Source organism: Xiphophorus hellerii, chromosome 17 (assembly GCF_003331165.1).
Source record: "Xiphophorus hellerii strain 12219 chromosome 17, Xiphophorus_hellerii-4.1, whole genome shotgun sequence".
NCBI classification, from domain to species: Eukaryota; Metazoa; Chordata; class Actinopteri; order Cyprinodontiformes; family Poeciliidae; genus Xiphophorus; species Xiphophorus hellerii.
In genome coordinates, this window is record NC_045688.1 from 732,993 (window position 1) to 758,056 (window position 25,064).

Here is a 25,064-nt window from a genome sequence, read left to right on the forward strand (position 1 = left end):
TATATTAAATATTATTTTATAGTTATTACTATTTTTAAATAGTTGACATTCCTTAAATCTTTTCAAATGTTTTTTGCTTTTTTTCCCCCTCAAAAATAATTGTAACATAGAAAAGGTCACACAACATCGGAATCAGATTCAAATCTAGACTTTAACTTGGCCACAACAAAACCTTAATTTTGTGTTTTTATTTTGAGTCATTGTGCTGCATAACTTTTCTTCACCTAATGAAATTATTGAAGAAATACTTTCTGCACTCAGGTTATCTTTGATTTATGTTTTTGACATAATATGTAAGGAAAAAAATTAATTAATTTCAGACCCACAAATCTGTTTTATCATATCAATTCTTAAAAAGACCTGAAATACAGGTTTTCTCTTACCATTTATTAATTAAAATGTAAATTAATTACTGATATGTACTTAATTTTAACAAGTAAACACTGAAGAGGAAATTATAGCATAATTTCAGCAGTTTATTGCAGAATATTGGAATTTCTCATTACAACCCGATTTATTACAACTCACTTTAATCCATATTAAAACAACAAAACATAAACAAAAAGACAAAGAATAAAAAAAAGAAATCTACTGCAGAATGTAATTAAGCTACACACAGAAAATAATAAGCCAGACTAAATTAATAAAATAAAGAAATCGGTAAAAAATACTGAACGACGATTAAAGCATGATTATGTTTTGCTGTAAAAATAAAACTGAAATGAATCCATTCAAGGAAAAAAAACTGCATCGCTGAAATGTCTGAGGTTAAATTCAGCCAGGACAAAAGTGAGTTATCAGCTAAAACTGATTCCTCCAGGTAAAGTTTTGGTTTCCTGATTCATCAAACTGAGTCCCAGTTTCAAACATCTAGCTGTTGACTTGAGGTGAAGCCAGAAAAGGTGGAGGTAGTCCACCATCTTTATTCTTTCCGTTCATTTTGTGCATCCCTGTAGCATGATACCACCACCACCTTGCCCAAGAGCTAGTCCATTGTTAGCTAGACGTCTACTTAACTCGGGTTCAACAAGACAGCACTGCAAAAACCCCTAATTTTTACCAAGAATTTCTGCCTAGTTTATAATGCAAATATCTTAGTACACTTGAAATAAGACAGAATTAACTTACAAGTAACTTTTCAGCAAGAGTATCTTATTTTTTATTTTAAGTTAATTCCTTAATTTTGATGAAAAACTACTAGAGAAAATCTGCCAGTGGAACTAATACTTTTTCATCAATATTACGAAATTTTGAGCTAAAACAGGTTCCTATTTGTTGCTGAAAAATTACTTGTAAGTTAGTTTTGTCTTATTTAAAGTGTACTAAGATATTTGAACTAGAAACTAGACAAAAATACTTGGTAAGACTTTATGTAGTTGGAGTGAATGATCTGAAAAAGTCAACTTCTTTGCTCCTCAAACATTTAACCAAACATTAAAGGGTGTGTATTTTTGCTTTTTTGTAAAAATCCTGTGTGATTAAAACTTGATTGATAAAAAGGCAGTCTTTGTTTTACATAATCAAATTCACCCTAGAATATGAGTAAATAAATCATTAAATACCTAAAATGAACAACACTGAAGCCCATGATGAGTGGCAGCGCAAACGATGTGCAGAACAGGCAGCGTCAGAGGAAGCTGCTGGTAAACGCTTTGTCTGATTTCTGTTGAACCGTTGTTCTAAAACCGTCCAGTTTGTCAACTAAATCTCAATAATTTGCAGGAAATTCTGCAGAAAACTCAGACCCAAATCTGTCCGTGCAAAAACTCCTGAAAGGCCGTTATCCTGGTCTATGTTGAAAATGAAAATGTTTTTTGAAGCTAACACTGCTTTGGATTTCGAGTCGAGGCGATGCTGCGATTTGTTTCCGCTTCTCTTCCTGAAGAGTAAAATTTTAAAGAAATGTTTTGTTCCTCTAAAGGACATTCTGAGACATCTTAGGAGGTTTCTTCATCTGGTTGCTGTGAGGGGTCAGAGGTCAGCCTATGGCTTCTGAGCCAGGCGGCTTTTTCCCTCCTCCTGTTCAAGCAGCTTGAAGTGAGTGTAGGACAGGATTCCTGCCAGTGTACAAAGGATTCCCAACGCCTGAGGGACAGACAGAGACAGGGAGACAGGGAGAGACAGTTTAGAAGGACATTAATGGTTGACTCCACGGAGCAGAGCTAGAGGAAGTTAGCTTCACCTGGTTGAGAGACAGCGGGTCATGGAAGAGCAGATATCCTCCAATCAGAGTGATGCAGAACTTGAAATGACCAAACATGTTGTAGCTGAAGGAGGAAGTCAAGGGACAACAAACGGATGGACGAACAAATAATCCCTCCTGAACCACCTGGGCCTCATCACCACTCCCCCCCCTCCGTGCCTGAAGGATACGTTACAGCCGAAGTGTTCCCAATGATCCAGTAGATGGAAAGGTTAACGAGGAAAGCCACCACGCCTGAGAACAGCACCGCCACCTGGTCGGAGGGAGAACAGCAATGCTAATACTTCAGGAAAAAACCAGGGTTAGCTGCTCCGTGTTAGCATTAGCATTAGCATGTTTGATGTCTGACCAGAGCAGGCAGTGACCAGGGTCCGAATATCCCACCATCTCCAGCCAGCGGCTCAAACAGCGGGATGATCCCGAGGAGGATGGCGGAGGACAGAGGAGCCTGAGGAGTACGGAGGGCCAAATGGGACAAGATTAAACAAATGTGTCATGAAATAAATAAATGTCTCATGAAATTATGTAACATACATTTTAAATGATGAAATTAAATATATTTTTTAAACTAATTTTATTTAAAAATACACAAAATGAAAATAAAGGAAAAAGTGAAGCACCGATTCTTAAAATTCTCTTTGGAAATCTGAAAAGTGTGGCATGTATTTGTTTTCCGGCCTTTCAGTTTTTGTGTCCACCAGCTTTGCACATTTAGACGCCGCAATTCCTGCAAATGCTTCTTAGCAAACTTAGCCAAACTGGGTGCAGTGCATCTGTGAATAGCAGTTTTAGTCGTAAAATGGCTAGTTTTGGGTCTGGACTTTGATTAGGCCATTTTAATATATGTTTTGCTCTAAAACACCGTAGCTCTGGCTGAATGTTTGTGTTCAGAAATGTTCTCCCTATCTGCAGCCAGTATTTAGGAGTTCCCCTGCTTTATAAATGTACCCCCTCAGCATGATGCTGCCGGATGCAGCGTCTGTTTTTGACCAACATGGCGTTTTGCAAAAACTGTACAGGTTGTGATTAGTTTTGCAAGTCAGCAGTGATAAGAGAAGTCCCAACTGGACTGTTTATTAATAACTGACCTTCGACCTGCACCAGACTTCTTACCTGATAGTAGAGAAGCTGCATGGAGTTCACCTGGAGCTCATGTTGTTTCGCCCCCACCCACTGAAACACAAAAAGGGTTTTTGTGTCATTTCAGTTTAGTTTGCTGCTCTCAGAGGATCCATGGGTGGATATTTACTCACCACTTGGTAAAGTGAAGTGACAAGAACCCCCAGTGTGGCAAAAACCGTCCCCAACAGGTTGAAACGCACGTCGTAGTAGGAGTTCAATATCACCCCCAAAGTTATGGGTACCTGGAAGGACAAATGAAGCAAAACTCTGATCCTTTAGTGAATGTTTTATCAAGGAAACAGCAGATTTCCAAAATCAGACTTTTATTACCACAACTAACAATTATATTTGTAATCGATTAAAAAATTGGCACATTCTGCAGATTTATCATTTAATCACTTAACCCTTCTTTATACAATATTATAAATAGATTAAAACATGCAAATAAACAATTCAATTTGTTTGTTGAATTAAGTAAAATTGATTACTTAATTAAGCAGATTAATTACAATTAATCCAATTACTAAGTAACAATCAGTTTAGTCATGATTAAGCCAATTAATTGAAATTAATTAGATGATTGCAATTAATCCAATTAGTTGCAAATATTCTGATTAAGTCAAAATTACCCTGATTAATCATTATTTATCTGGCTAATTGTGAGTATTCCGATTAGTTGCAATTAATCCAATCAATTTTAATTTATGCAATTAATTGCGATTAATCAGATTAGTACCAATTAATCACCATTAGTAATGATTAATTGTGATTAATTGTGATTAATCTGATTAATCGTTTGAGGCCTATAGATTTTCCTCACTAGCGTCAGCTTAATCTTGGTAGAGAAGGTCTTCTTGTAATATGTGGTCTGGATGAGGATGATGACGGGTGTGGTCATGACTTTGGCCAGCTGGTACGTTCCTATCGAGTTGTTCTGCAGAGAGAGGTTGGTGAAGGCCACAAAGCCACAAAAGCTGAGTGCCAACCACATGATCCTGCGCACTGGTAGGCTTTTTGGACAGAAAATGTCCATTTTCTGGCAGATGTAGAGTCCCAGCCATGTGACCACAAAATGAACGAGGGTGAGGGTCATGTTGGGGAAGCCGTAGTGGACGTAGATCCACTTGTTGATGAAGACGATGCAGATGGAGGAGAAGAGGTTGACCAGCAGGCCGGTGACGATACGCCGGTTGGCTGAGAACCCAAAGAGCTGCTGGGCCATGGTTCCGGATGGCTCCCAGTTCAACTTTTCCCAGGACGGATTTGCCAAGCTCAAAATGTAGGACTACAGAGGAAGAAGAGCAGATCGGAGAAAATATAATCTAAAGATAAGAATATTAGAAGTGAGCTGATCCAAAGTTCATAAACTCAACTTTTATTATTATTATTATTATTATTTTATATTGAACTACAGAAGCAAACGGATCCAGAGATAATACAGTATTTATAGAATATGGATGGATGGATGGATGGATGGACGGAGGGATGGATGGACGGAGGGATGGATTTTGGATAAATGAATTGGAAAAAAGAAACTAATCGATGGACAAAACTTCACCAAATTATTGAACATGTAAACAAATTGAGGGTTGAAAAGATGGACAGATGAGCAGATGAATGAATGCATCAACAATTTAATTGACAGAAAGACGTTTGGATGAATTTACCTTCAGGACAGAGAATAAAGTCTGGAACTACAATGACTTTCAACACTAATACAGGAATCAAACCCAACCTTTAGTCCTCAAACAGCTCAGAAAACCAGCCTCGTTATTCTAGTGGAGACATTTGACTCCAAATATGTATATTTATCCTTTAGTTTAAAAACTTTATGAACAGGGAAATTTACTAATATTTTTCTCCCAAATTTATTAAATATAATAAAAAATAATTTAAAAGTGAGTTCCTGTAGCTTTAAGGATAAATGTAGTTTTAATTTTAGAAACACACACAACTTGTCAATGTGTCTGAGAGTCTGCCACGCAATAAGAAAAGTTTACCTGCGGGTCTCCATCTTCCTTTCTCCTTCCCTGCTTCACTTCGGGATCCGCTCCGGAAATAACCGAGCCAATCTCAGTCTCGGTTCCCCGTGCTTCCTGTTGCAGTCCCGGGATTTCCAGAGCCAGAATCTCTGCCGAACCTGTGGATTATTCTTCCCAGCCCGGGGACATGCAGCGGTCCAACTGACTAAAGCCTGAATCGTCCTGTTTGTTCCTGTTTCCTCCGAGTTTCACACCGCGGAGCCACAGCGGCAGCTAACGGAGCGGAGGGGGGACTGGAGAGCAGAGATGGGTCGCGTTCAGAGATGGCTCACTACACACTTTATTTTTTGTTATGTACGTAAAAGCTCAAAAAATATGACATTTTCTCGTAATTCTCGTAATATTATGACTTTATTCTCAAAATGTTATATATATTTTAATTATTTTATGAGCATCGCCCCAACGCAAGAATAAAGTTTCCGTCTGTTTATGTTTCAATACTTTCCAATGAGAACATCTAATTGGCAAAACACGAGGATGTAGGAAATAGTGAATCTTTACACAAATTGTAATAATGTCTTACTAAAGGCACTTGACACAATGTAATATATGATACTGGGTTTTCAGAATTGTTGACTTTATATATTTTATTTTTTTATCCATTGTAAAACTCTTAGTTTAGCTCAGTGATTATTTTAAAGGACCGTAAAAGTAAATGAATTATTATTGTTGTTATTCGTTAACATTTAAACACGAAGAAACTTAATTTAACTTTTAAAAAATGGCTTTGACAGGCTCCGTGTGGGTGCAATCTAACTCTTTGCCTTAGGGGGCAGTAGAGAGTATTAAGCATGTTAGTTGACGGAGAGTTTAAAAGAGAAGAAGAAAGCCTGCTAAACCTCGTGAAGCGGGAACTGAGAGCTCTCCAAAATGGACTGGTAAAATATGTCATTTTACAATTTTAAGTTTTTAGTTGTGTTTAATCTGCTCCTTGTTTTATATTCTGTTTGTGTTCATTTTCTTGCTGCGTAGTTTTCTTTAACGGCAGCCAACTATGCTAACAATGCTAACCCTTCCTTCCACTGTGAATGCTGATGCTAGCAGGCTATTTTTGTTTACACTTTATTTAAATTGTCCATAGTTGGAAATGAGGAAATAAATACATTAACGTGTGTTACGGCTACTCTGGTCTCCAAACTCAAAAGGCGTCAGTGTTGCCAGTAAGTTACTGTAATTACCATTCTACAGTACCTTTACTGTTATGATATTTCACAGTAAATTTTTACTGTGAGTGTGCTTTACAGTTATAACTGCTTTACTGTAAATGTAGTTTATAGTATAATACTGTAATTGTATTTTATAGTAAAGCTGGTCTACTGTAAACTTGTTTCACAACATAATGTCAGAGTTTTACTGTAAATTAAAGTTTACATTTTTTAATATAAGAATATTTTACCATAAACCGAAAAATTTCATAAAAGAAATTTTAGTCCAAGTACTGTGAATAACAACAGGTATTTATTTTCAACAGATTTGTAGAAATAAAATCCATTTATATATTCGCAATGTCAGAAAGAACAATGTCACATTACAATATAATGTGCTATAAAACAACAAAACCACAGAACACACTACTGGTCATGTCAATATTTTTATGGCACATGTATGTAGCAACATGAACATGTGTGCATCAAGTGCCAGCCGTAAACTATTAAAAGACTGACTTATACAAAAATATAGAATATACTTAACTTCATTTGAATTTGAACTTTATTTCATTCAATATGGACACTTGAATGCATCTGGATCCAATAACAATAACAATCTTTACATAACTTTTTGTATTTGTTGCACACTGTACAACAAACGAGCAACTAAAAAAAATTGGGCACTACAAATTTTATGTACCACATAAGGTATGCACCAACATGAACACGTATATCATTGAAATGGTGAACAGTCAAAAACCAGCAGAGGCTGCATTGTCAAAAAGCAGTTAACAGTAGCTTAAATGTGAACTGTTCACAATACATCACAATAACAGTGCAAGTGTGATAATGTACTGTATGGTAAGCATTCATATCAATAAATATTGTTATATCAGATGCATTTCCTACATCAGAAGAACTTTTATTCCATTCGTCAAACAAAATCAGTGGGATCCGTCTTGTGGAAGCTGAACTGTAAAGAATAAGACAGACAATGTGGGAGGTCATGAGATGGTCAGGAAGTTATCTACATTTTCAAATCAAATATGTTTGAAGAGCTGTCTTTTTACCTGTTGTCTTGTCTTTTGAAGAGATGAAGCTATGTTAGCAGTCAGCAGGACAGAACTGCACAGCCACTTGGAGGGAAAAAGCTTCGGAGTTAAAAAAAAAAAAGGTCATCTGAAGAAAAGAAAAAAAAGAACAACGTTAGAATTCATCCTTGCTGACCTACGTAGCTAATCTGCACTTTTAACATTTGCAAGATCATGGTTTAAACAAATGAACAGTCATTAGATGTGAAAAAAAAGGGGGATCAATTATCAGTTAACGTTATATTGTTCGACAAAGGATGTAACAACAATGCTAACAGACACTCAGCACTGAGCTTATCTCAACCCAAAGCCGCCCGAGGAAGATTTAGCGGCAAAAGTCAAGCTAAAACCTTCAACGGTAAAATTAGCACCTTAGCTAATGTTAATTCCGAACCAGCTCAAAACACCATCATATTTTCCTTTCTTTCACCTCATTTACAGACACGTAACTTATAACGTTGCAATATGCCAGTTATATAATACACCAGAGTTAGTAACGTAAAGGTAACGTTATGTTACCAGGCTAACCAGCACAAACGAGCTCATGCTATAATGCTAAGTTATAGCATTATATGCTAAGTTATAGCATTATAGCATGATGCTATAAGCTACGTTAACTCCATCTAAAATGTACATTTTCCAGACTAGGTTTTGGCTTCAAACAGTTTTCTAAGAAGTGTTTTTTTACCTGTCTTGAGGAGCTGAAGCAGTGTGAGCCCACAGCACGGAGACAGAGCTGCACTTGGAGGGAAAAACTTCGGAGTTTAAAACAAACGTCATCAGAAAACAGTTGGAAGCGAAGCCACGCTTGATGACGTAGCTAGATAAACTGCATATTAATGTTAGCTAGGATGTGAAAAAAACAAAAGTACATGCTCTCTTTCTGCCTTAAAAACATGTTAACCACTAAAGGAGTAAAAATACAGAAACAGGGAACCACGATGAAGCAGCTATGATGACGGTTGGAAATCAAATATAATTCTTACTGTATATTATAAGTACAGAACCACCACTGTAATGTGTAAACAGTAAATTACTGCAACTTCAAAACATACAGTAAGTTACTGTAATATTATGTACTATACCCATAATGCAATGCAAATTACAGTAACTACTTGTAAAGATGTCTTATGGTAGTTTTACTGGGCATTTTGTGGTATTTAACTGTAAAAAATACAGCAAAGGCTAACAGTGTAGGAGGAGGTTTTCGACTCATCCAAAACAAAAAGCACTCGCTGATAGTTTTCTGGTTGCAAAATGTGAGCTTTCTTCATGTACAAAAATAACAGAAACACTCTCCGAGTTGACTTTCAAAAAATGTAAAAATAAACTTTATTTGGTGGTAGAAAAACTTTCACTCCTCGCTCCTTAACCATTTCATCATATTTTTCTCTTAAATGTACATTTTTAAGTGATCAAATGAATAAAAATACCAACTTACTATATGTGTCTTTTTGTCCTGAAGGGGTCAGTCTGAGCTGCCATCTCCTGTGGTGCGAGATGATGAGGTGACGGTCGCCGCCCGTAGGAGGAAGAAAGGGGGCTGTATCCTTAAAGGAAAATCCTTTTATTTGTGAGCTCAGATTAAAAAAAACTCTTAATTTTGACTGTTGTTTCTGGAGAAAACAGAATATTTTTGTTTTACATGAGAGTCCTCCAATCACAGGTTTGTGAATCAGGAGTTCAGAGGATAAAGATGCCATTAGAGAACATCAGAGTCCAGTGAAGTTATTAAAATGCTGTTTGTGTCCCTGATAGCTAAGTAGCTTTGCAGCACATGAGAGAACAGTTGTTGTTTAGTTGATCATTCGCTAACTGCTGTTTTTCTGGAGGTTTGAAATGAACTAGTCATGGAAATCATCTGTTAGAGAAAAGTTTGGGTTATGTTCCTGACTCTGTGCTCAGTCCCGTCACCCAGCTGCAGCCCCATCGGCCCCTCGTTCACCCAGGCCCGCTCCCTGAGGAACACCCCAGCTCCCCTGTTCCGACAGGCCGGTGAGGGTCCAAGTTCAACGTAGGGTTGGGCAATGTGTTAAAAATAAATTAATTTTCCATCTAGATCTGGTTTCCAATTTTAATTTCTAAAAAATAAATTACAATTGACAGAAAATATTTTCAAAAAGGGATTTTTATTTTATTAATCTTTCGTGAGGATGAATAATTAAGGTCAGGTTACGATATTTAAAATAAAATGTTTACCAGAATTTTTTTTTATTAACATTTGGCCTTAAAATTACAAGAAAAATGTCAAATTCAAATTACAGAGTCAAATTACAACTTTGACTCTGGTATCATTATGACTGTATTTTTGTAACATCATAACTTTTATTTTATAAAAAAGAAAATCTTAGCTTGGCCCTAAGACTCCATTGTAAATTAGACTGGAACTCAAAGTCCAAACCAAGATGGCCGCCCTGACATTACTGAACTAAGGAGATCCAAGAAGTTCATTTTCTTTGGATTTTCCAAAAATTAAATCTTCAAAACCAAAAAATTTGTTTTATCGCCCAGCCCAAGTCCAAACATTTTACGTAAAACCACTCCATGTTGGACTAAATCCCAAACTTTGTCCCCGTCTTTTTGTCTCCAAGTCACTCCCAGAGTTCCAGACGTCTCCTCCATTTTGGTTCCTGGCGCTCGGACGCCGCGATACACACACACACCCCGACACAACGCGGTGAGACATGCATTCGGAAGCTGGTGTCCATCTTGTATTTGGGTTTGTTTGTATTTAATTTATTTGTGTGTGAGCAGAACTTGGAGGACAGCGATTGGACCAACAGCTTGTATACGTCCCCCGTCTCCGGGTTGGACAGCAGCAGCTTCTTCAGAGACGACGAGGCGAACCTGAGCTCAGCGCTGCTGAAGGAGGACGACCCAGGAGAGGCTGGTGAGGGACTCCTGTCTGATTGGCTGCTGTGCCGTTTTGATCATCACCTTTTAACACGGGGCTCTCTGATTGGCTCAGTGGCCGCCAGTCTTTTCCCAGAGTTCCTGGCCTCCTTCCTGAAGCACTCTTCTTCTGCTGTGTTTGAGCTCCTGGAGGATTATCAGAACATCTGCCAGGAGAAGGTACCGGAAACAGAACCATGGAGTTCTGCTTCTTACATTTTATTTATTCTATTTAGGGCTGGACGATAAATCAATAACAGTATATCTCATATTTGTCATGATATATATTATTGATTTATTGTGATTAGTGTCACAATAAATTTGTGGTATTGAATATTCAATATTCTAAATATTGAATATTAAGAATATTGAATATTTTACATATGATAAAATATTCAACATTTAGAATATTTGCTGACCTCTGATACAGGTAACTGACTCGTTCTTTGGTTGCCTAGCAACAACCTGCTGGCAGTTTCAAGTTAGGCCCCCCCCAACTTCAGTTGCCGAGCAACAACTTGTTGAGTAACTGGCGCAGCAGCAGTTTAATGTTCCGCCACTGTGCCTCAAAACAGCATAAAAATAAAAAGCAACAGAATGGAGAGAAAAACTGGATAAAACAGGAAACGTTACACCAACTGATATTTAAAACAAAATAACGAATCAATTACTGATATCGACTGACATGTTGTCCAGCCCTAGTTCTATTACATCGTCCCAGAAGTGATTGTGATAAACAACGACATTATTTTGATACCATATTGAACTTAAATAGTAATATTAATGCAAGTATACCCACACAAAGATAAAAACTACTTTAATTACTAAAGACCATTTAACACTGTAACTGTAACATTTTAAATATCCAAAATGAATAAAACAACCCAAACAGTAATTAAAATAGATTATGAAGTTTAGGTATTTTTTTAAATAGAGTAGGAAAAATGTACATTTCTGACTGCGTTTTGATGAATAAAGACAGAACCTGATCTTGGTTCTGTTGCAGGTGAACGTTCTGCAGTCCGTGGTGCTGCGAGCGGGTCAGAACAGTAAGACGGCGGGGGTCCGCTGGCTGCTGCAGCAGGAGAACTGCACCTGGAGGCTCATCGCCTCTCTCTACAGGTATCCATCCAATTCCCTCAGCGCGCCTTCGTCTCCTTTTTAAATTAACTTGGTTTCTGCTTCTGCAGAGATCGGGTCCAGTTGGCGCTGGAGGAAGACATGACGGTCGACATGGTTGTAAGTGGAAGTTTTTTAAAATTAAAAATGAGACAAAAGCTGCAAGATTAGAATAATTCCTGAATTTGGAAGAAAAATAGAAAGAAATAAGGGATCATTTCTTCATCCGTCGTTAATTTTGTTAACCGTAGTCACGTTTGAGCAATAAACATGTCAGAAAACGTCGTGATGCATCCGACGAAAAATCCAGATGAGATTTTTAAAACATTTTTCTGCAGGTTCCCAGTGAAAGCGAGAAGGTTGTTGTGGAGCAACTTTTCCAGAGAGACGCCGTCGTACGACAGAGTCAGGTAACACGCAAGAAACGGAACATTCTGCATGTTTTTTATTTTACCACTTAAGCTTATTTTATGTAATATTTAAAAGTATAAATTAAGAAATCCATTGAGTTAAACATTTTCTTGCCTAAAATGCAATAACAAATCATTTAAGACTCAAACAATTAATTGGAAAATCATGATAAATCGATTAATGAAATTATATTCAACTAATTTAGTAATCGATTAATCATTAACTTGCTGAGAAAACAAGTTCGGAGCAGTAATTAAGACAAAACTGCACAAAATAAATACAGATTTTGTATATGTAAATATGTTTAGCCAAAACTCCTCAAGTAGCATTTGAATTCATTTGAATTTGCATTTTAGACAATAAAATGCTTATTTTCTTATTAAAAATGGAAATATAATTAGTACTATTATAATTAGCATTTTAATGCATTTCTAATATTGAATAAAAAGGCTAAAGTGGTTAAATGAAAATTAGTTTTTTATTTGATTAATCATCAGAATAATCAATTGCAAAAATAATTGTTTGCGTTTCTTTAGTGATAGTTTGTAGCAAAGAATTCATCTACAGCTCAAATTTTTAAAAATATCTTCTAAATATGTGTAAATTCACTAATGAGAAAATAATAATTTTCAGTTTATTCAGAATATTATGGAAGGTTCAGTTCTTTATGTTATGGAAAGACAGTCAGTCCTGATACTAGAGAAAACTCAGGTTTTTATTTTTTATTTACCATAAAGTATTTTTATATTTTTGAATATGAATTGAATTTAAAGATTAATATTTGCTCATTGCTACTTTGAACAGTTTTGGACTTCCTTCTACTAAAACAATATTGAGATTAAAATGTGTTTTTACTGCAGCTGGTGGTTGATTGGCTGGAGAGCATCGCCAAGGATCAGATTGGAGATTTTTCCGATAATATTGAATATTACGCCAAAAACGTCTGCTGGTGAGTTTATCTGTTAATGATTCCTCGGTGAAACTCACCTGTGTGTTTTAAAACACCTGCCTGCGTTTCAGGGAGAACACGCTTCACGCTCTGAAGATGAGGAGCAATAGCGCCTCCGACTTCCACGTTCCTCTGGTCACAGAGCTGGTGAGGCTCGGTTCTGCAGAGGAAACGGATCTGTACTCGTCGTTGGCATGTTGGCATGGAACAGTTGCATTTTTCTGTTTAGGACCCAGACGCTCCCCTCCGGCAACAGCGCCCTCTGGCGGACCTGGACAGAGAAGACGATGCCCGGCTGCTGAAGAACCTGTTCACCCTGATCCGAGCGGGAATGACGGATGAGGTGGAGCAAACTTCACTTCGTTAATCAGGATTTCTCTTCCCTTTCAGCTTTTATTGCGTTTTTGCATGTTTTGCGTTTTGTTTCCAGGCTCAGAGGCTTTGTAAACGCTGCGGTCAGGCCTGGAGAGCAGCAACTCTGGAGGGCTGGAAACTATATCATGACCCCAACATGACCTCAGGTCACTACTGACCACATGTTGACATGATTATCGTTCTTAAAACTAGGATTTATGATGACCACAGATAGAAAATTAGAAAAATACAGCAAAAATAAGGAATAACCTGACTGTTTGTTCCTGCAGGAAACTCAGAGCTGCAGCCTGTTGAGGGAAACCCACAGCGAGGGATCTGGAAGGCCTGCTGCTGGAGGATGGCAGAGGAGGTCCGCTCACCTTCACCTGCAGCGTCCAAAATATTCACTTATAAATTAAGATGTTTGGAAGTTAAATGAAAAAGTCTCCCATATTGCTTTCTATTGTTTTTCTTTTTTCCTAGCAAACACAACTGAATATAGACAAAATGCACCTAGTGATTATTGTAGGAATCAATTATTCTCACTTTTCATTGGATAAGAAATCTGCATATTTTTCATAAAAGCCTATTTTCTTACACAAAAAAATAATTCAAAAGGAGCTTAATGCTCATGTCATGTCGTCATGTGACGTCACACTTCCAGGAACTTTGTAGCTGACGGCCATCTTGGTAGTGGCCTGAGTTTACTTTTTAAGCAAATTGGCATTTTTTTAGATTGTGTTTTCCAGTTAATGATTAATGGAATACTAGGTTGACAATTATTTTAATAATTGATTAATCACGATTAATCGTTCAGCCCTGATTCAAATCTGAATTTTTTGTTTTTGTTTCAGGAGCAGCTGAACAGATATGAACGGGCGATCTACGCCAGCCTGAGTGGAAACATCAAACCGGTGAGTGTTTCACTTCCGATGTAGCTCAGAATGAAACAGGTGTACCCCAAGGTTCAACACTGGGCCCATTCTGAAACCAATAATGTTTCATCAATATTAAGGAATTATTGACCTGAAACAAACTCGCTGAAAATGTACTCAGAAGTTGTTTTATTTCAAGTGAATTAAGACGTTTGCATTAAAAACTAGACCAAAAATTCTTGGTAAGATGTTCATCTTAACGTTAATAAAACAATTTGCATGTGCAGAAATAAAGAAAAAGGTCCAGTTATTACAGTTGATATACAAGTATTAACACCAGTACAAAAGAATAAATACTTAGGTGATAAATTCCCAACTTTAATTTAAAAATATTAAGAAATAAAATATATTTTAACTTGTGGAATTTTAGACTTTGGAAAAAAAAATCTAATTCATATCATCACTATAGATATTAGAAGTTATATGTAATGTAACTATAGTAATAATATAATATAACCTACATATGGAAATTAGACCATACCATACCATACCAACTTTATTTATAAAGCACTTTAAAACAACCACAGCTGATACAAAGTGCTGTACATCAAAACACAACATAACAATAAAAAAAACATAAAATAAAAACTTACAGTTTAAAAACAAAAAAAACAAAAAAAACATACAATTTGAAACTAGATCCCGCTAGAGTTAAAAGCCAAATAAAATAGATGGGTTTTAAGACGAGCTTTAAAAGTGGACAGTGAAGGGGCCTCCCTGACCTGCAAAGGCAAGTTGTTCCATAATTTGGGGCCCATGACAGAGAAAGCCCTGTCCCCTCTGAGCTTCCTTCTTGATCTCGGTACCTCCAAAAGCAGCTGATCTGCGGACCTAAGAGACCGATAAGGTATGTATGGGTGAAGAAGCTCAGAGAGGTAAGCCGGGGCAAGATTATGTAGTGATTTAAAAACAAACATAAGAATTTTGAAATGAATCCTAAAATATACCGGCAGCCAGTGAAGTGAGGCCAGGACAGGGGTCACGTGTTCCCTCTTTCGAGTTCCTGTCAGCAGTCGTGCAGCAGCATTCTGTACTAGCTGCAGACGTGAGAGCAGCGACTGACTAACTCCCAGATAAAGTGCGTTACAGTAATCCAATCGAGTTGAAATAAAAGCATGGATCACTGTTTCAAAATGCTGCCTGGAAAGAAAAGATTTCACTGACGCCAATCGCCTTAAATGATAAAAACTGGACTTAACCACGGCTCTGATTTGGCTATCCAATTTAAAATCACTGTCCACCTTAAAACCAAGATCTGTAATAACAGGTTTAAAATAAACCTCCAAGGGTCCCAGGTCAACAGAGGAGGACTCACAGGAGCCACTGGGTCCAAACACCATCACCTCTGTTTTGTTTTCATTAAAATTTAAAAAGTTCAAGGCCAACCAAGCTTTAATATCACCTAGACATGCCAGGAGATGTTTGATAGAATGTACATCCTTTTGCTTCAGGGGCAAATAAATCTGACAATCATCAGCGTAACAATGAAACGAAATCCCATGTTTCCTGAGGACAGAACCCAGAGGCAGTAAATAAAGAGAGAAAAGCAGTGGGCCCAGAATGGAGCCCTGTGGGACACCATAAGGCATTGAAGCAGTAGATGATTCAGAGTCACCAATCTTGACAGAGATTGTTCTCTCCTCCAGGTAAGACCTGAACCATTTAAGAACAGTGCCACCAATACCTACAACGTGGTATAATCGTGATATTAAAATGTCGTGGTCTACTGTATCAAAGGCAGCAGTTAGGTCAAGTAAAATCAGAACAACATGGTTACCAGAATCACATGAAAGAAGGATGTCATTAAAAACTCTTATTAAAGCAGATTCTGTGCTATGAAGAGTTTTAAAACCTGACTGGAAAACCTCCAGAATGCCATTGTAATCTAAAAACTGTTTCAGCTGACAGTAGACAAGTTTTTCTAAAACCTTAGAAAGAAAAGGCAGCTTCGAAATAGGCCGATAATTAGCCAGAACAGTTTGATCAAGGCCAGGTTTTTTAAGCAGTGGTTGCATTACTGCATGTTTAAAACTAGCAGGGACCACACCTGATGACAGACTGCTATTTATAATTGCAAGAACAGGCTGCCCTATGCTAGATAAGATATCTTTAAAAAATCGTGGAGGGACAGGATCACGAGGGGAACCTGATGGCTTAATATGGCCAACCGCGTCCTCTAAAAGTGCGACAGTCACAGGCACAAACTGATCGAAAGCAGCCGAGCGAGGGACCAAAACAGAGGGGTCAGAGTCAGGAGCTGTGATAAGAGCCCTGGTACTACCAACCTTTTCAATAAAAAAATGCAGAAAATCATCACACACATCAGGAGAAGCTTCCAAACAGGCATTCTGTGGAATATTAAGCAGAGAGTCAATGGTGTTAAATAAAACACGTTGGTTATGGCAGTTTGAGAGAATAATATTTGCCAAATATTCCCTTTTTGCCTCTTTAACCGTGCTCTGGTAGAGACGCCAACAGTCTTTTAAAATCTGAAAAGTAATCTGCAATTTATCCTTTTTCCACCTGCGTTCAGCACGACGACATTCCTTCCTTGCAGCACGAGTTCTGTCATTAAACCAAGGCTCAGGTTTAATCCTTGGCTGCCTGGTTTTTAATGGAGCAACCGAGTCCATGATGGTTTGGGAGGAAGAGTAGAACCAGGACCAGAGCTCTTCTGTATCAGAGTGGAGAAAGTCAGATGATCCACAAAGCTGAAGAAAGGCAGTAGAGAACTGAGTGGCAGTGGAAGGGTTAATAATCCGACAGCGCCGAGCAGCAGCGCGAGTTTTAACTGCAATTGGTGTCAAACTGACATTGAATAAAACAGGCAGGTGATCCGAGAACACGGAATCACAGATTTCCAGGTTAGTCACAGGCAGACCACAGGAAATGACCAGATCCAGTGTGTGTCCGTGCTCATGTGTTGGGCTGGATACAGCCTGCACCAAATTAAAAGAGTCCAGAAGGCTTAAAAAGTCCTTTACCAGAGGTTTATCAGGACAACACACGTGTATATTGAAGTCTCCAACAATAAGAACATGTTCATAGTTAGTTATAATCCCAGATAAAAAGTCAGAGAAATCGTTTATAAAATCCTTATTATATTTGGGGGGCCGGTAGACGACAGCACAGAAAACTGGGTTTACGTGTCTCATCTCAAATGCCGTAAACTCAAAGCTGGGGAAAGACGTCTGTAGAAAACACTGCTTACATCTGTAGTCCTGTTTGTAAACAGTCGCTGTGCCTCCCCCTCTTCCCGAAACCCGTGGTGAATTAAAATAAGAACAGTCCGCTGGTAAAAGCTCAGATAGAGCACTGGACTCACCAACACTCAACCACGTCTCAGTCACGCACAGGAAATCCAGGTCTTGGTGACTAAAAAAGTCCCGAAGAATAAAAGTTTTATTCCCAAGCGATCTGGCGTTTACCAGACCAATCCTGACAGGAACTGGATCATGGGCTTCGACAAGCCGGGAAACCCGACACAGCGGTCTCAGGTTTTGGAGACACTGTCGGCGCATGTTGAGCCGGGAAAGGCAAGGGCGGCGGTGCAGTGGGGCCTCAACGCCGACCACGGGCACCAAGCAGACATCAACGGGATCCAAGAAACGCCGAGGCACCCGAGAGCCTAAAAATGATCCATACGATGATCGGGTAAAAGGAGAGCAGTGCGTCAGATAAAATTTCAGCTTCACCAGCCGGCCGCTTCGTCTACCACGACGACGTCTCCTCCGTGGAAGCAGCGCAGGAACCCGGAACAGGTGACTCGGAATCTCCGACAAAAGCGGGGGCAGGGATTGTTGGCCAGCAACATCAAATAACATCATATCCTGGACCAAAGGTTGGAGGTCTAGTAGTGTGTTGCGATCATACACCAGCAGAGACTCAGTTTCGTAAATGACACAGGTCAGAAACAGTACCAACATGATCAAACGAGAGAATGACAGACAAGCAGCCACACACACCGGCGCCATCTTGCCTTCAACTATTAGCCTCTCTGTCATACTTACGTGATTTATTTATTTTCACGTTATTCGATAATAAATCTGAATCTAAAGTTTCTGGCTGATGGCCGTTTGTGTGCTTCAGATCCTGGCCGTGTGCGAGTCGTGGGAGGATTGCGTTTGGGCGTACTTCCGGGTCATGGTGGACTCGCTGGTGGAAAAGGATCTGATGTCATCGGGCATGACGCATCAGGAGCTGGAGACGCTACCGCGGGAATATCTGGAGGCCAAGTAAGACGCAAAGAGCTGAAGAGGAACCGCAGGAGGAGTTTGTCTCTCATTTCTCTGCCATCTTCCTTCCTTCCTCTCAGCTGGACCATGGAGAAAGTTTTCGAGGAGCTCCAGGCGTCGGAATCGAAGGTGAACCTCCTGATGAATGAATGAGGGCGGCGTTATGAACACATGACTAAACCTGTGAATCTGTGTTTCTGTGTCGTTGGAACAGAGAGTTCTGGAGGAGACCAGAGAACATTTTCACGTCATCCAAAAGTTTGTGATTCTTGGCGATCTGGACGGTGAGATCTCACGGTTTACTTCCTGTATGGTGGCTGAGAGAGGTCAACTTTAAGGAGCCGCATTCTGATCTTTACTGTCTCGCACAAGTTCACACCCACCAAACATTTTCCATCTGATCATCAACTGGAGCCTCCCACGAGTCCTTCTTTCCTTCCATGTGTCCTAACTTCTGTCCTTTCTTCCTTCTTTTGTTCCATTTTTTTCCTTCCTTCCTGATTTCCATGTGTCCTAACTTCTCTTTTCATTCTTTCTTCCTTCATTCTATTCATGTCTTTCCTTCTTTACTTAATTTTCTTTCATTCCTTCCATGTGTCCTATTATCCTCCCTTTCTTTTATTCCATCCTTCCTTGCTTGTTTCCTTCCTGATTTCCTTGTCTTTCCTTCCTTGCTTCGTTTCCTTTCTACCTTCCGTTCTGATTTCCATGTGTCCTAACGTCTCTCCTTTCTTCCTTTTTTACTTCTTTCCTTTGTTCTTTACTTCCTTATGTTCTTTGTTCTTCCTTCCTCTTCCTGTTTCCCATGTTTCCTACTTTCTCTCCTTCCCTCCAATAATTATTCTGATATCGGTTCAGATATTTTCTTTAATTCAATAACATAACACAAAATAAATAATGTTATTAAACCCTAAATGTTTTATTTAATCTTATTTTTTTAGGGGTGTAAATACTTTTGGCACTAGAAACGGGTTCTTGGTGGGTCATTACTTTCTTTCAGAGTCTCTAAATGTGGCTGAAAATCAACAAATTATCTCCAGTTTCTGATATTTTTGCAGATTCTTATTTTTTTTGCTCATTCTGTCTCAGGTCTGATGGAGGAGTTTTCTGATTGGCTCACGGCCTCTAAGCCCCTCCCTCTGCACCTGCTGCGCTTCATGACTCACCTGGTGTTGTTTTTCCGCTCTCTTGGTTTGGCTTTAAAGGTAAGGTTTTGTTTTTAATATTTCTAATAAGACGTGAAGGGAAGTAGCAGTGAGGTAATTTCTTTGTTTTGAAGGAGGAAGTGTGTGTGGACGTGCTGAAAGCGTACGTCTCCCTCCTGATCCGGGACCAGCAGACCGACCTGGTGGCGAGTTACGTGGGTCAGCTTCCCGCGGCGCTGGCCACCAACCAGTACGCCGCCTTCCTGGAGACGGTCGGCCAGCCGGAGCAGCGCCCCCGCTGCCTGCAGCTGGCCACTGCAGCAGGTCGGTTGTTGCCAACCTGCAGACATTGTTTCAAAACGTTTAGTTTTTTATTCATCATTCCATAATTTTTACAAATAATTTAGTGTAAATGTTGCCTCATAGCTTTGGATTTTAGATGACCATGAGTTCTGCAGCAGAAAATGTTATTATTAATGAAGTTTTTAATAACAATCCTGTTTATTTATGATAAAATATGTAATTTTTAAAACCAAAAACTGGATGATAAACGTCTTCTTTTCATGTTTTGATCTCAACTAACCTTTTTTATTATTATTTTGTTTTAGGACAATTTTGTTTACACAGACTTCATAATTTATTTATGTTTCTGTTGTTTTTGTTTATTTATTTTGGATATTTAAAATGTATTCCAGTTCCAGTGTTAAACACTCATTAGAATTTAAAGTTTAATGATATTTGAGAATGTGTTCTTAAATTTTTATTATTATATTACTTTAAAATGGTCTTAATAAACGTTATTGTTTATTGCTATAACTTTTGGGGAAATGCATTTTCTAGCAACATTAGTTATTGTGACAGACGTATTAATTAAATTTATTTTATTTTCATAGTCCTTTTGGGGGGTTTTTTCAGCAGTTGGTTCCTTTCAATTTTTCCATTTTGTTTGTTCGCCAAGCTAGTTTGATGGATCAGAAACATTTTAATAATTTAAATCGATTATTTTAACTTATATTTTTTATATAAAAAAAAGATGAAATAAAACATTTAGGGTTTAATTTGTGGGATATATTTTATTTTGTATTTTTTCTCACCGTCCCTGTAACTTTGAGACCTCCACAGCGCCCCCTGGCGGCCAGCGCTCTGAATAACACTAACAGTTTATGAGGCCTCCACAGCGCCCCCTGGCGGCCAGCGCTCTGAATAACACTGGCCGTCTGTGTTCAGGTCTGGACGTTTCTGCGATCACCCGGCTGGTGGTGGAGACGGTGCGGCGCAGAAACGACGCAGGTTTTACGCATCACAGCCAGACGCTGGAGACGGGAACGACTCGGGTAAAAACCAGCGCCGGATTAAAACCTTATTTACAGCTGACACCAGATGTTTTCATACAATGAAAGGACGAGATCCATATTTAACATTAAGTTCTTGGAGGGTTTCTTTTTCTGTTCAACATGGAACCAGGAAGAAAAATCTGAGACTGGTTCATCAAATCTGCCTTAAATTCCTTCCTTTCTTCTCTCCTCGTTTCCTTCCTTCCCTTCCTCCTTCTTTGCTTTTTTCCTTGCTTCCTTTCTTCTTTCCATGTGTCCTAATTTACGTATTTCCTTTCTTCTTCCTTTCCAATCCTTCCTACCCTCTTTCTAAATTTCTTCCTACTTTCCTTCCATCATTCTCCCCTTCCATCCTTAATTCCTTCCTTCCTTCCTTCCGTTTCCTCTGCTCTCATAGGACGACCAGAAGAAGATTGACATCATTGATTGGCTGCTGTTTGACCCCGCCCACCGGGCCGAGGCGCTGAAGCAGTCCAACGCCATTATGAGGAACTTCCTGGGTACTTCTGATTCGCCGTCAGGAGTTTTTTATTCGTTTTTTAATCTTTTCTCCTGGTATTGTGACTGAACGCGCCGCCATCTTGTTTCCGCCTCAGCCCTGCAGAAACACGATGCGGCCAAGGCCGTTTTCTCCAAGGTTCCCGAGGATTCGATGAGGGAGATTTACTCCCAGTGGACCGCAGTGGGTCAGACTGCTCCCCTTCCTGCGGAGGACGAGAACGCCATAAGGGAGCACCTGTGCATCAGAGCCTACCTGGTCAGTGGGCGGGGCACTGATGACATCGGCGTGCGGTACCAATGCTAACGCTATCCGTTTACAGGAAGCCCATGAGGCGTTCACTGACTGGTTCAGCCACAGCAGCGCCGCTCCACAGAGGCCGACGTTGGCGCCAGAGGCCAAATTCACAGAGAGAGTGGCCAATGAGATGAAAGAGAAGGAGTACCAGGTAAAAACTGATTCTTAGGCGGTATTGTGTAAAATCTACTTTTTAAAAAATCTTTATATCATGTTATAAAGTTTTTCCCTCATCAAAAACAAACCTGGAGTTTGGCTTTGATCCTTTAATCTCCATGGCAACCATTCAGTTGTGCAAAACACTTGGGTGGACCTAGCCCCGCCTTCAGGAGCGCAGCTCCTCCCCCACTTGGCTCCTTCAGACTAGCCAGCAGCAATTAGCAAACCCCTGGTGGAACATCTACTGAGCCACATCTCAAAAAACGTTAAAGGGTTAAAGAGGAGCCATTTTGTGATTTGCTGCTTATTTTTAGAAGAATTAATGAACTTTGGTCGATGAATCATGAATGAAAGACGTTGTCACAAACTTAATTTGTTCCAATTTACTTTGTGGACTGTTAAAGTTCAAAGTCTGACAGTAGAAATATTTATAAAATAATTGTATTAAACAAATTTTGGGTTTATGAAGATTTGACTTTTGGAAAATCTGGATTTTTTTCTCACTAATGCACTCCTTGGGTTTAATTTGTAATTTCTTTTTTTAGAAAAAAAGTGAAGAAAAAAATAAAATTGGAAATCTGATCTGGTACTGGAAGTCGTAGATTTTATTTTAAGCCATATTTTCCAGCTATATTTGACAGATATAAAATATGATTTTAGCATTCAGATACACAGCCAGAAACTTCAAAATGACAAGAAATAGACTTGAAATATTTCAGTTTGTGTGATTTCACTTTCTGAAATCAGTGAGAAAATATGAAACTTTTTCACAAAATTAATTAATTTGACCAGACTGAAGAATTTCAGCTCCATCTACATATTATCCAATTCAAATCAAATAAATGGTTAAATTTCCAGTTTTCTGAGAAAGGCAAACAGATTTCATTGAGTTGTTACCTTTGCTGCAGTTCTTCCAGTTGAGCAAGCATGAGGCGACAGTGGGGAAGAAAACACTCTGCTTGCGTTGCTGTCTGAGATTCAGGGATAAAATGATGTTCTGTTCAAAAACAAACAAAGCAGGAAGTTTAGTTCCAACATGTCTGAAATCGGAATAAAGATCGGCCATGTTGCAGCTCCAGTTGAACCGAGTGTTTTTGTGCTTCAGGCCTCCAGGACGGAGTGGTCGAGTCGCCTTGATGTCCTGACTGAAGACGTGAAGGAGAGAATCTACAACGTGTTGCTGTTCGTAGACGGAGGCTGGATGGTCGACAACAGAAAGGTTCGTCCATTTAGCTAGAAACCGAACCCTATCCAAAATATTACAACCAAAAACAATAAAACATTTTATTGAGCTTGTTTTAATTTATCAAGTGATAGTTGCTTATTGCGCCAGACTTAAACACACTAATTGTGTATTTGTTCCTAGGAGTCTGAGTCAGATGAGGAGCGAAGCCACCAGATGGCGGCATTGCGCTCCCTCTGTCTTCCCCGCCTCACCTTCCTGTTGCTCAGCGTGCTGCAGAGTTCCTCCAGACACCAGGAGGCGCTGCGGCTCACCGACATCATCTCATCTGACCAGCATAAACTCTACCAGGTAACTGGGATAACCTCCAGCTTTAATCGGCTCTAAATGTCAGTTCTCTACGGCGGGATATTAGGGCCGTATAGATGGAAACGAAGTAAATTTACCCCTAAAGACTCTAATGTCATAGAAATGTAAAGGAAAAAATTTTACATTTTAAAATTGTTTAAAATAAAAAATCAGAAAATTTGTGATTACTTGGGAAACAGTAACATTTCCAAGCTCCAACATTCAAAAATTTGCAAGAAAAAACTTGTAAATTTTTGAGTTTAGATGGTTGAAAATATGAGATTATCCTCAGAGATTTCTGTGCTTCAAAAGTTAAAAATGTGTGAGAAAAAGGAAAGAATCAGGAATATTGGCATTAGTGTATATTTTTAATAGGAAAAAATCAAATCCTTAGATTAATCTCTGAATTTTGCTAGGAAAAACTTGGAAATTTCTAGATTTATCTCGAAATTTCTGAGATTAATCTCAATACTCCTAAATTTGCAAAATAAAAAAAAATGTTTTTTTTCTAGCAATTGTTTTTACTTTAAAACTAAGAACCTCCAGATCAATCTCACAATTTGAGTTTGTTTTGAACAAATGTTTGATATTTTCACTTTGTTTTCAGAAAATATGGGAGAATAATCTCAAACTTTCTGAGTTTTTTGGAGGAAATGTCCTCTTTTCTTTTTTCAGTTCTCTGCTCTGAGACGACATTGATTGATCGCTTGAAATGTTTATAAGGTTTTTTGTTTTGCAGGTTTTCTCTAAAGAGGAGCTGAGGAGGTTTCTCCAGAAGTTGCGGGAGTCGTCGCTTGCTCTCCTGGATCAGGGACTCGGCCCGCTGGGCTACGACCTTCAGCCGTGACCTTAGAAATAAACCTCCACACATTCAGAACATTGTTTAAATTCCTAGTCTCTTGTTTGTTTTCTAAATTGTTTTTTTGCAAAAATAAAAGCTTTTTCTCTTGTAGCGGAGCTGTGAATATATGCTTTTAGTTCCTCTTGAATATAATCAAATTCTGAAAGAATCCTTGTTTTGTTCTCCCAAAGACATAAAAAAATGAGCAAATATCTTTATGTTTTGGACAACTCCGGGAGGTCCACAAAGTTGCTGCTACCAACTGTTGAAAATTAAAATATTTAATTTTTCTATCTAAAAAGATTGTTTGCAGCTAATTTAGTAATTGATTAACTGTTAGCTGGAGTATAATGGCTCAGAAAAGGCCATTTACTGAAAGAACAAGTCAGAGCAGTAATTAAGCCACAATTGTACAAAAAATACACATTTTGCATTTAATAGATGCATCAGTAAATATGTTCTACCCAGAACTCAAGTGGCAGTTTTACCTTTACCTGGTCCAAATTCTGTTCAGAAAAATAATAAAAAGTGTTATATTGCTGCATTTTAGGAAATAGCATGTTTATTTTCTTATTTAAAACAGGAATTGAATTATGTACTTGCATATTTAGTGTAAAAGGCTAAAGTGGTTAAATGAAAATCTGCTGAATGTGACTTTTTATTTTAGAATAATAGATTATTGAAGTAACCATTTGCTGGCTTAATCAGGTCGTTAGCGGGATTCTGGAGAACCTGACATAACAGTGAGGAGGCAATT

At 38.6% G+C, this 25,064-nt stretch overlaps 2 protein-coding genes across 2 annotated transcripts; one reads left to right on the top strand and one right to left on the bottom strand.

The window, feature by feature from the left end:
• Window positions 1–455: 455 nt before the first annotated feature.
• Window positions 456–5,586, bottom strand: slc35e3 (solute carrier family 35 member E3). The gene is made up of 8 exons (XM_032590004.1): window positions 5,326–5,586; window positions 4,146–4,610; window positions 3,457–3,567; window positions 3,317–3,376; window positions 2,553–2,651; window positions 2,374–2,456; window positions 2,183–2,267; window positions 456–2,085 (listed from the first exon to the last, which is right to left on the bottom strand). Exons 2-8 carry the CDS (start codon window positions 4,545–4,547, stop codon window positions 1,984–1,986), a joined length of 942 nt encoding a protein of 313 aa, XP_032445895.1. The 5' UTR covers window positions 4,548–4,610; window positions 5,326–5,586; the 3' UTR covers window positions 456–1,983.
• Window positions 5,587–6,165: 579 nt separating this feature from the next.
• nup107 (nucleoporin 107) lies at window positions 6,166–24,418 on the top strand. Its single transcript, XM_032589777.1, has 27 exons — window positions 6,166–6,245; window positions 9,072–9,151; window positions 9,512–9,601; window positions 10,198–10,283; window positions 10,361–10,496; window positions 10,575–10,678; window positions 11,505–11,620; window positions 11,689–11,737; window positions 11,956–12,027; window positions 12,889–12,977; window positions 13,049–13,124; window positions 13,207–13,320; window positions 13,408–13,498; window positions 13,622–13,701; window positions 14,186–14,245; window positions 18,356–18,501; window positions 18,582–18,630; window positions 18,716–18,785; window positions 19,591–19,706; window positions 19,781–19,970; window positions 20,874–20,980; window positions 21,378–21,480; window positions 21,577–21,737; window positions 21,802–21,927; window positions 23,041–23,154; window positions 23,302–23,469; window positions 24,206–24,418. Exons 1-27 carry the CDS (start codon window positions 6,238–6,240, stop codon window positions 24,311–24,313), a joined length of 2,709 nt encoding a protein of 902 aa, XP_032445668.1. The 5' UTR covers window positions 6,166–6,237; the 3' UTR covers window positions 24,314–24,418.
• The last annotated feature ends 646 nt before the right edge of the window (window positions 24,419–25,064 follow it).

What these genes read in the sequence shown, in the direction of transcription:
- slc35e3 (XM_032590004.1), bottom strand. Translation starts at nt 4,547, where the DNA reads ATGGCCCAGCAGCTCTTTGGGTTCTCAGCCAACCGGCGTATCGTCACC. An exon ending in CCTGGTCACTGCCTGCTCTG is followed by an intron (nt 2,457 to 2,552) that starts GTCAGACATCAA and finishes CCCTCCGACCAG; the next exon opens with GTGGCGGTGCTGTTCTCAGG. An exon ending in ACCCGCTGTCTCTCAACCAG is followed by an intron (nt 2,086 to 2,182) that starts GTGAAGCTAACT and finishes TCTGTCCCTCAG; the next exon opens with GCGTTGGGAATCCTTTGTAC.
- nup107 (XM_032589777.1), top strand. An exon ending in TCCCCTGTTCCGACAGGCCG is followed by an intron (nt 9,602 to 10,197) that starts GTGAGGGTCCAA and finishes TTTGTCTCCAAG; the next exon opens with TCACTCCCAGAGTTCCAGAC. An exon ending in GCTGGAGGATGGCAGAGGAG is followed by an intron (nt 13,702 to 14,185) that starts GTCCGCTCACCT and finishes TTTTTGTTTCAG; the next exon opens with GAGCAGCTGAACAGATATGA.